At 38.9% G+C, this 11,744-nt stretch overlaps 1 protein-coding gene across 1 annotated transcript; it reads right to left on the minus strand.

Moving 5' to 3' along the window:
* Positions 1-691: 691 nt before the first annotated feature.
* Positions 692-7,566, minus strand: LOC106563976 (uncharacterized). Its single transcript, XM_082958495.1, has 2 exons — positions 6,946-7,566; positions 692-2,743 (listed from the first exon to the last, which is right to left on the minus strand). The coding sequence occupies exons 1-2, from the start codon at positions 7,334-7,336 to the stop codon at positions 1,527-1,529; spliced, it is 1,608 nt and encodes a 535-aa protein (XP_082814621.1). The 5' UTR covers positions 7,337-7,566; the 3' UTR covers positions 692-1,526.
* Between the last annotated feature and the right edge of the window lie 4,178 nt (positions 7,567-11,744).

Consider the following 11,744-nt stretch of genomic DNA (forward strand, 5'->3'; position numbering starts at 1 on the left):
CTTGATGCAATTAAAGCCTTTAAGGATGGGAAAACTCCAGGGCTGGATGGCATACCAGTGGAGGTATATCAAACCTTTTTGATGTACTCAGAGGACCGTTATTAGCATGTTTTAACCACTCCTATATAAATGGTAGATTATCAGACACTCAACAAGGTCTGATTTCAATATTCATTTTCATTGTGTGTAGATTGATGAGGGGAAAAAAACATATTAGAATAAGGCTGTAATGTAACAAAATGTGGAAAAAGTCAAAGGGTCTGAATACTTTCTGAATGCACTGTACCTCCTTTGAATTATATAATAATTTACATTTAGTAATATCCAAATCATACAATGAAAGACAGATGTTTTATACTTGTATTCACACAATCGACACTCGTAAAAAAAAGGGATTAGATTATCTGATTTTAGACATGATTATATCTCGAGATGAAAACACCACAGTAGCTCTCTCTATCTTAGAATAAGGTCATATTTTAACCCAAAATTGTCACTTTTTACCCCAAAAGTGTCATTTGTCATGAAATGTCCTCTTGGATCGCTGAGATTAGAATGTGTACTATCTATTTCATTATTGTAATTATATATTTATAAAAAATCTGATATTATGCATTTTACCACAATTTCCACAAAGTACTAATTACCATAACTGTTATAAACATTTATATAATTTTTTTTTACATTGCTCTTGTAATGTAAAGGTCTGAGTTAAATAACACTGAAAATATTTTGTATTTTTATTAAATCAGACTTTTTTCCCAACATGTCCACAGACACTGTGTTTGTACATAATAAATATTATAGTATAATGTAAACTTCAACTAATATAGAATTTTTATAATTTATGGACAAACTACAGCAACATACTTTGGGTATTATTTTAAATAAGTTAGGTTTTTCTAAAGTAAAACAGTATAAAATGACCCAAGAATTTAATCCAGACGCATTTTGGAGAATTAGGGTTGAAAATGTACAAACTTCAGGCGAAAATAAAATATATTGAAAATAAGACACTTTGCCTAAACTTAGTCCTCAGAATGATAGTTCATTTTTGCAGATGCATCATGGTTATGTAACTACATTTTCTACAGACATGTTTAAAACTGGTTGCATGAGAATCACCCATATAAACAATTTGATTTCATGTGACATAAACAAAAACACTAATTCTCAGTCAAAAACATCAGACAGAACATAGCTCCTCAATTCTCTCGTGTCTTCTCTTGTGTCAGTTCAGTTTGGTTTTGATCAATGCCCTGTTTTATTTTTTATTTTTTGTAAATATTTATATAGTCGCCAGCATTATTTGTCTACTTGCAAATAAAAAATAACTCTCTCTGGGCAAGAAAAGTTATCTGGTGTGTTTTCCACTGATCGAGAAAATGTCTTTGCACAATGAGAGCAGTGGTATGTCTTCTTTCATGCTTATTCAGGTGTCTTAACCAGTTAAATCTCTTTCCCAACTGGGAGCACTGAAAAGTCTTATCCTCTCCTGTGTGTCCTGTCATGCCTATTCAGGGACCCTAACTTAGTAAAACTCTTTCCACACAGGAAGCAGAGGTGAGGTTTCTCTCCTGTGTGTGTGTTCTCCCATGTTTTTTCAGATACCCAAAGTGGGTAAAACTCTTTCCACACAGGGAGCATTGGTAGGACTTTTCCCGGGTGTGCGTCCTCTCATGCTCTTTTAGGTTCCCCGACCGGGTAAAACTCTTTCCACACTGGGAACATTGGAAAGGCTTTTCTTGTGTGTGTGTCCTCTCATGCTCTTTTAGATTCTCTAACCGGGTAAAACTCTTTCCACACTGGGAACATTTGAAAGGTTTTTCTCCTGTGTGTGTCCTTGCATGCCTATTCAGGTCCCCTAACTGGGTAAAACTCTTTCCACACTGGGAGCAGAGGTGAGGCTTCTCTCCTGTGTGTGTTGTCTCATGTTTTTTCAGATACCCTAATTGGGTAAAACTCTTTCCACACAGGGAGCATGGGTAGGGCTTTTCTCGTGTGTGTGTCCTCTCATGCTCTTTTAGGTTCCCTAACCGGGTGAAATTCTTTCCACACTGGGAACATTGGAAAGGTTTTTCTCCTGTGTGTGTCCTCTCATGCCTATTCAGGTCCCCTAACTGGGTAAAACTCTTTCCACACTGGGAGCAGAGGTGAGGCTTCTCTCCCGTGTGTGCTTTCTCATGGTTTTTCAGATGCGCTAAGTAGGTAAAACTCTTTCCACACTGGGAGCAGTTGAAAGGCTTCTGTCCTGTGTGTATTTTCTCATGATCTTTTAGGTTCCCTAACTGGGTGAAACGCTTTCCACACTGAGAGCATTGGAAAGGCTTCTCTCCTGTGTGTATTCTCTCATGATCTTTTAGGCTCCCTAACTGGGTAAAACGCTTTTCACACTGAGAGCATTGGAAAGGCTTCTCTCCTGTGTGTATTCTCTCGTGCTCCTTAAGGCTCCCTAACAACCTAAAACTCTTTCCACATTGGGAACAGTGGTAAGGCTTCTCTCCTGAGTGTATTTTCTTATGTCTTTTCAGGCTCGCTAACTGAATAAAATTCTTTCCACACTGGGAACATTGGAAAGGCTCTTCTCGTGTGTGTGTTCTCTCATGCTTTTTTAGGTTTCGTAACTTAGTAAAACTCTTTCCACAGTTGAAGCAGTGGCGTCGTCTCGCTGGTTTGGACGTCTCTGTGCCTGGTTCCTCTGAGGGACTCTTCCCGCTGTCAGAGTGAGAGTCTGATCTCTCTCCTGCCAAAGACAAACAGAGTATTTAGTTTAACAGAATATTTAGTTCAACAGAGTATTTAGTTAAACAGAGAGACCTGAATGAAACCTCCACATACATTTTACTTTGACATCTTAGTCATTTAGAAGACACTGCTAATGCTAATTAATGATGCTAAAAATACTTGAAAAAAATCCATCAACAGTTATGATATGACTAGAATGACTAATTAGGGGTTCACAGCGAAGCTCCGAAAACCCATTGTTATTCTCTTTCTTCTTCTTTTTGAACGTTCCCATTTAAATCCTTCATAAATCCACTCTACAAGGGCCTATCAACTTAAAATATTTTAGGGTCATCAAATCCATTACAATGATGAACCATGTTAAGTTTGGCATTGATATCTTTAAAAAATAAGGAAACTATTAACAATTTACTTTTATTTAATGCTAATGATTTCAAATAAATCATTAAACAAATAAACTTCTCATAAACTAAGTCAGATTCACTCCAAATTTGGTCTTTGGACTCATTACATCAGTCTTTAAAGGTTTTGAGAAAAGAATTGGTTGCTGCATTTAAATATGGCCGTACTGTAGCTATAGATGCACGTTACCACATATGCTAATGATAATGCTAATTAATGCTAATGGTAAAAAATACTTGAAAAACCTTCTTCTTATGTACCAGCTATAGATGCACGTTACCACAATTTGCTAATGCTAATGCTAATTAAAGCTAATGCTAAAAATACTTGAAAAATCTTCTCATGAACCACAAGTCAGATTGACTCCAGATTTGGTATATATATATATATATATATACTCAATTAATTAGCCTCTAATGAATTTGAGAATGATTAGTTGCTGCATTCAAAGTCGGACACGCTACACTAGATGGCACCATATCACACCAGGGCTATAGGAATTTAATACATTTGCTTTATAGTCACACAACTTTATAGCTGTGTGACTATAAAGTTGCTGCAACCTTAAGATGGCTGCACCAGACCAGTTGGTGGCACTATAGATATCATTGGCACCAGTGGCAGCATAGGAGCAATAACTATTGATCAAGTGGACTTTGTCTCATGCAAATGAAGGTCAGATTTAAATTATGCAGATGAACAATGTGAAATATCATGATTTGTATAATCACATATTGTTTCCCTATTATGGGGTCTGAACGTAGTGAAAAGTGGATAATTTATTCAGGAAAATGAGAAAGCAGAAGTCCTGCCTGCTTGTGCAGTCAGCGTATCACAGCTGTGAGAGTGTATTGAAGTATTTTGGAACGCTAATGTGGATTTAAAGGGCCTTGTGGTCATGTGGCAGAGCAATTCCCGTACCAGGCTGTGATGCAGCCAGGTCAGGACGCTCTCGACGGTACAACCATAGTATTTTGGAGAAGACCCGGTGAATGCCGAATTTTCTTCAGACGCCTTAAGAATCAGAGGCGCTGTTGCGCCCTCTTAATAAAGACTGGTGGTGTGAGGTTGGCTAGGCGGTTGGATTTTAACAGGAGGCAACAACAGATCTTGACTTTTCTTGCCAAGAGAGAGTTTTTTTATTTGCAAGTGGAGGAATAATTCTGGTGACTGTATTTACCCCCAAAAAACGAAATAAAAACAGGGCGTTGATCAAAGACAAACTGACCTGAATAAAAATAAGTAGAGCTCTATGAAAAAAAAACGACTTAAATATGTGACTTGTTTCAGGAAACTAGGCGTATGTCGCTCGTCACTACTTCACAGGAGAGGCATTTGAACGTAAACATACTTTAAATATTTTTATATTCAAAATGAGTTTTTAGGCAGAAATGCCTTCTGGAACATGTGAACTTTCATGTGCCTTAATAACAAATTTGTATGCCATCTGTAAATACGAATACAATTGTTAAATTACGATCCTAGTTGGTTTAGCCAATAGAAAAAGTCATGAAGCTTCCGCTAGCCATTTATGGCTGAGAATGGATGGGCTGGACATGCCGAGAGATGAGTTCGGATTGGTCTGCCATCTAGCACGCTTCTGTCAATAACATGACCTGCTTAGTATGTGTAGCTAATCCTTTCTAATGCCGCTTTTTGAAAAATATTACAGAGGCCGAGTTTTGAAAATCAGTGGAATGCCCGGTGGAAGCAGATAATCATAAGAAAGGAGATGGAGAAAATGTAGACATTTGATTGTAAATGCGGAGGGAGTCAAAAAGAGAACACAGAAGGCTGATGTATAAAACACCTCCGGATTACAACTTCAAACTGAGGGAAACCTTGGCTAACGCTAGCTGGCTCGCTAGCTAATGTTACGTGTATGATCTGTGTAGAAATATTATTCGTATCTCAGAGCCGCTAACTAAGATTGAACCTAGTTAGTTGGTACACTTTAGTTACTTGTAGATTCATGCAGGGTAGTAAAGTTATGAGTTGGGATTATGGTTCACAATCTAAAACAAATGACTCCACTATGCAAGTAACCATTTCACTGTAGCAATTACACCTTCTGTATCCTGTGCATGTGACAAATACACTTTTATTTTATATAGTGTGTGTTTACCAGATGCGGTAACGCGAACAACAACATGACCTGCACCAAAGTCAAATTAAGATATAACATTAGGCCAACAAGACAGTGTCCAAGTTCTAAAATTCTCCGGTAGAATACTCCGCTTTTATTTCGTCATACTCACAGTCATATGCTATTAACTTCTAAATAACTTGCAAATAATGATCTTGTTGCAAGTTTATTTTCCTGTAATAATTCATACAAATGAGCTAAAGTTAAGACGTTGTCAGCTATATGATATGGTCATTATTTGAACTGGCTAGCCAGCTAACTTATTGTTAGATAGCCAGCTAACTTATTGTTAGATAGCCAGCTAACTTATTGTTAGATAGCCAGCTAACTTATTGTTAGATAGCCAAACTTATTGTTAGATAGCCAGCTAACTTATTGTTAGATAGCCAAACTTATTGTTAGATAGCCAGCTAACTTATTGTTAGATAGCCAGCTAACTTATTGTTAGATAGCCAGCTAACTTATTGTTAGATAGCCAGCTAACTTATTGTTAGATAGCCAGCTAACTTATTGTTAGATAGCCAGCTAACTTATTGTTAGATAGCCAGTTAACTTATTGGCTAACTAACAAACTAGAAACAAACCAAAACATTGTTTAGAAAGTTTGTTTTAGTCGCCTGGTTTGACAGATTGAAATATACTAAATTCATTTTTAAACAGATGGTGTTGGTGTTAAAATACACCAGTTATGCTATTTTGGACCACCAGACTGATAATGTCATGCAGCCTGTCATTTTTGTGTTTATACTTTTTTTTAAACGACAACAAGTTTGACGTCAGACGACAATAGAATGTTAATGATGTCCCTGCGACAACGGTCTATAGACATGTCGATAGACATAGTAGAAACCAGCCTTTAGTCTTGACATCTTTGGTTGTTTACTACGCAATCTTACTCACTCTGTTTAGCACATGGCCTCACATGTGAATCCTTAAAGAGATGGGTGGAGCTCAAGGCTTAAGAGGGTGTGAACGATGCTGAATGGGTATGGACAAAGACGAGCTCTCCAGTAGTTGTACCAAAACATTCAAGAGGCCATTTTCTCTAAAGTTAGGTTACAAGTTTATCAACTTTCAAAGCAAAATGTATTTCCCATTGTTCCTCACCCGCAGTGTATGATACACCATTTTCGTGCTCTGGGTCTCTACTTGACCATGTGACCTAGACACCCCAGACCAACGTTGGATTGATCACAGAGTAGGGACACATATTGCACACCCTTTGGTTTTCCCATAAAGAACTTACACAATTTATACAAATATTTAAAATATGTCTATAGCTCTTCAATCATGTGACCTACCAGCCTTATTTCAACTGTCCATTATTCCTTATATAAGTAGACAAGTTGCCCACCCTTTGGTTTTCTCTCTTTGGTTCTCATAGCATTTCAGCAACATTTGTAGAAGATATATTTAAGTGATTATATATATATGTACGTATATATACTTAAAAAATAACTTAAAATTGAATAGCTCCTTCACAATGTGACCGAAACACCTCAAACCAACTTAAGGGTAGGTTTTCCCATAAAGCACTTTCATGTTTTTAGATAAATATTTGAAACTTTCTATAGCTCTTCAACCATGTGACCTAACAATCTTCAATGATTGAAGAGTTTGTGCCCCTGTTTTAAGACAGTAACATTACTTACTAGTATTAATCAGATCTCCCGTATCTTCCTCTTCTTGTCCCTCCTCCTCCTCCTCTTCTTCTTCCTCCTCCTCCTCCTCCTCCAACGTGACAGTAATCTCCCCCTCCTCCTCCACTCCAAAAACAGCATCCTCCTCTTTCACTCCGAAAGCTTCTTCTTCTTTCACTGTAACTTCTTCCTCTTCTTTCACTGTAACTTCTTCCTCTTCTTTCACTATAACTTCCTCTTTCACTGCAACTTCTTCCTCTTCTTTAACTTTGACAGCCTCACCCTCTACTTCTTGTTTTACTGTGACATTCTCTTCTTCCTTCTCCTCTTTCACGGGAGCTTCTTTCTCTGTCCAGCAGACCTCCTCATCTTTAGTAGGGGGGGAGTAGTTTAGTGAGTTCATGGTCGGGGATGTTAACTAGCTAGATATTTAGTATTAGCAACTAACCTAAGGTTAATGCTAACTTAGCAAGCCAGCTACCCAACAAACAACGTAAATATTACATTAAATGGGCCAACAACTAGATACGACAGAAGTATGTTTAAAACACACTGAATAATATACACCAAAACAGACTAAAGAGATGTACTGTTTTTGGCTATGAAGGTAGCTGACTACTTGTTATTGTTGAAGAAGCGTCCTCCTGTCCACTAGATTATACGTCACACTCTGGCAGCATCACCCGAAAGACGCACATCGCCATCTGCTGACTGGAGTTGGTAACGTGGTAGGGGATTTCTACACTGCCAATTATAGAGTCAATAGGTTTATGTAGTAAAATTGGATTCTAGAGTTCAATGTTAAACAGTAGTGGAAAAAGTACCCAAATGTCATAATTGAGTAAAAGTAAAGATACCTTAATAGAAAATGACTCAAGTAAAAGTGAAAGTTACCCATTAAAATACTACTTGAGTAAAAGTCTAAAGTATTTGGTTTTTAAATATACTTAAGTATCAAAAGTAAATGTAATTGCTCAACTAAGTCAAATTAAAAGTAGAAATAATTTAAAAATCCTTATATTAAGCAAACCAGACAGCACCATTTTCTTGTTTTTTTACATTTACGGATAGCCAGGGGAACACTCAGACATAATTTACAAAAGAATGTGTTTAGTGAGTCCGCCAGATCAGAGGCAATTAGAGACGACCAGGGATGTTCTCTTGATAAGTGTGTGAATTGGACCATTTTCCTGTCCTGTTAAGTATTCAAAATGTAATGAGTACTTTTGGGTGTCAGGGAAAATGTATGGAGTAAAAAGTACATTATTTTCTTTAGGAATGTAGTGATGTACAAGTAAAAGTTGTCCAAAATATCAATAGTAAAGTAAAGTACAGATACCCCCCAAAAAACTCCTTAAGTAGAATTTTAACGTATATTTACTTAAGTTCACTGATGTTAAATGAAATGTCCTTTAAATTAGTCATTTCACTCAGATATAAAACATTAAGGGCCAGTTTCCAGGACACAGAGCCCTGTCCAGACTAAAAAGCCTGTTCTATGTAGAATTTCCATTAAGTTTGCTTTTAAATCCAAGACAACGCTTAATCAGTGTCCAGTAAAAAACACATTTGACTGCTTGTCATATTGTTAACCCAGTAACTAATGTGAACTGATGTACATGTAGTGTAATCCTGTTCTGTACACTGGGTCATATTGTTTACCCAGTAACTAATGTGAACTGATGTACATGTAGTGTAATCCTGTTCTGTACACTGGGTCATATTGTTTACCCAGTAACTAATGTGAACTGATGTACATGTAGTGTAATCCTGTTCTGTACACTGGGTCATATTGTTTACCCAGTAACTAATGTGAACTGATGTACATGTAGTGTAATCCTGTTCTGTACACTGGGTCATATTGTTTACCCAGACATACCCATTGGGTTACCTTCTACCATTCTACACAGACATACCCATTGTGTTACCTCCCACCATTCTACCCAGACTTTTAGCTTTTTTTATGATCATGTATCAAGATGAAAAAAACTAAAGTAGGCCTATTTCTGAGGAAGATTTCATATAAACTATTTGATTTCAGGTGGCATAAATAAACACACAAATTAATGGTGGAAAAAATTATTGGAACCATTTCCCTGTTTGACCACTAGGTTTTATGACACCTCCATTGTGGGGCTCTATTGTGTTAGCTCCCAACCATCCAGGCCAGGTATACCCATTGGGTTACCTCCCAACCATCCTGGCCAGACATACACATTGGGTTACCTCCCAACCATCCAGGCCAGATATACCCATTGTGTTACCTCCCAACCATCCTGGCCATACATACCCATTGTGTTACCTCCCAACCATCCAGGTCAGACATACCCATTGTGTTAGCTCCCAACCATCCTGGCCAGACATACCCATTGTGTTACCACCCAACCATCCTGGCCAGACATACCCATTGGGTTACCTCCCAACCATCCTGGCCAGACATACCCATTGGGTTACCTCCCAACCAAGTCTTTAAACTATTTGTTAATGATCATGTTTCAAGACGAGAAAAACAAAAACATTTGTATTTTATTATAATTTTTTTGTATGATTTCATATAAATAATTTGATTTCATGAACAAAAACACAAATTACCAGTCAAAACATAAGTTACAACACAGCCTCTCTATTCTCATGTGATGTCAGGTCCTCTGATCAGGAACATTTCCACAATGAGAAAAGTAGAAAGGATTCCCTACAGAAAGTGTTATTTCATGTGAATTCAGGTTCTCTAACTGATTAAAACTCTTTCTACAGTGGGAACAGTGGTAGGGCTTCTCTTCTCGGTGTAGGGCCCTATAAAATCTGTTATTCTTTTTGCCTGATTCTGTTGAGTTTTTCCCCCAAATTCCGTTTTCTCCGTTTTGTTTTTCCAGGTTTCCCGTATTCTTTCAGGTTTTTTCTCTCAAAAATCATGCTTTCTTTAATAGATAACCAGCAACATTGGATGTTCTAAGTCCACAACAATAGGTAAACCACATTAGGAGAACACTTTTGAGGTCTGGAAAAAGTAAGAGAAAATTCCATTTCAGTGCACCCATAGCAAGTGGCTGTTCTTTCCACCTTGGAAAGAGAGTTGGGCCTTTTCAGGGCACTCTTGTAAGAATCTGATTGTCCAAAATGGTTCTGACAAGCCTTATGCTGTTGTCCTTCTTTGTAGTTGTCCTGGGGTCCAGTGGCTTGTTGGGTCGTCCTGAACAGAACTACAGAGTTTATTTTCCTTCCATTCGCTCTTGAAGATGCTTCTTTGAATATAGGCTAGCCAGCCGTGTCGATGGTTCCCCAGTGGGGCGATGAGCGTAGCGTAATACAGATGGTTTGAGCAGAGTAGTAGAAGGGTCCTACTTAGATTCGCTTTCGAAGATACTTTAGTTAGGACAGCTAATCAGCCATACCAGTGATTGTCCGTAATGGTGAGTTCATCGTCTCTAATCCTCATGTTGAGATTCAAAGTTTAAACCACTTTAAACGTACAGATGGAGCTTCACGTTTTTCTGGTCTGGTATGTTAATTTCTAACCCATCATTTATAAAGTTTGTTCCAAAGGGGTGTTGAGGATCAGCGTGGCAGATGTGTTGTTACCTACCCTTACCACCTGGGGAGGCCCATCAGGAAGTCCAGGATCCAGTTGCAGAGGGAGGTGTTTATTCCCAAGGTCCTTAGCTTAGTGATGAGCTTTGAGGGCACTATGGTGTTGAACGCTGAGCTGTAGTTAATGAATAGCATTCTCGCATAGTTGTTCCTTTTGTCCAAGTAGGAAAGGGCAGTGTGGAGTGCAATGGAGATTGCATCATCTGTGGGGCTGTATGCAAATTGGAGTGGGTCTAGGGTTTCTGGGATAATGGTGTTGATGTGAGCCATGACCAGCCTTTCCACGTACTTCATGGCTACAGACGTGAGTGCTTTGGTCGGTAGTCATTTAGGCAAGTTACCTTAGTTTTCTTGGGCACAGGCAATATGGTGGTCTGCTTAAAACATGTTGGTATTACAGACTCAGACAGGCAGAGGTTGAAAATGTCAGTGAAGACACTTGCCAGTTGGTCAGTGCATGGTCGCAGTACACGTCCTGGTAATCCGTCTGGCCCTGCAACCTTGTGAATGTTAACCTGTTTAAAGGTCTTACATCGGTTGGGGAGAGTGTGATCACACAGTCTTCCGGAACAGCTGGTGCTCTCATGCATGTTTCAGTGTTATTTGCCTCGAAGCGAGCATAGAAGTAGTTTAGCTCATCTAGTAGGCTTGTGTCACAGGGCAGCTCTCGGCTGTGGTTCCCTTTGTAGTCTGTAATGGTTTGCAAGCACTGCCACATCCAAAGAGTGTCAGAGGCGGTGTAGCACGATTCGATCATAGTATTGACGCTTTGCCTGGGGTTATATCCTGCTTGTTTGGCCCTGTCCGGGGGTATCATCGGATGGGGCCACAGTGTCTCCTGACCCCTCCTGTCTCAGCCTCCAGTATTTATGCTGCAGTAGTTTATGTGTCGAGGGGCTAGGGTCAGTCTGTTATATCTGGAGTATTTCTCCCGTCTTATCCGGTGTCCTGTGTGAATTTAAGTATATTATTTATTTATTTCTTTCTTTCTCTCTCTCTCTCTCGGAGGACCTGAGCCTTAGGACCATGCCTCAGGACTACCTGGCATGATGACTCCTTGCTGTCCCCAGTCCACCTGGCCGTGCTGCTGCTCCAGTTTCAACTCTTCTGCCTGCGGCTATGGAACCCTGACCTGTTCACCGGACGTGCTACCTGTCCCAGACCTGCTGTTTTCAACTCTCTAGAGACAGCAGCAGCGGTAGAGATACTCTCAATGATCGGCT

This window comes from Salmo salar, chromosome 12 (genome assembly GCF_965601325.2).
Source record: "Salmo salar chromosome 12, fSalSal1, whole genome shotgun sequence".
Lineage (NCBI taxonomy): Eukaryota > Metazoa > Chordata > Actinopteri > Salmoniformes > Salmonidae > Salmo > Salmo salar.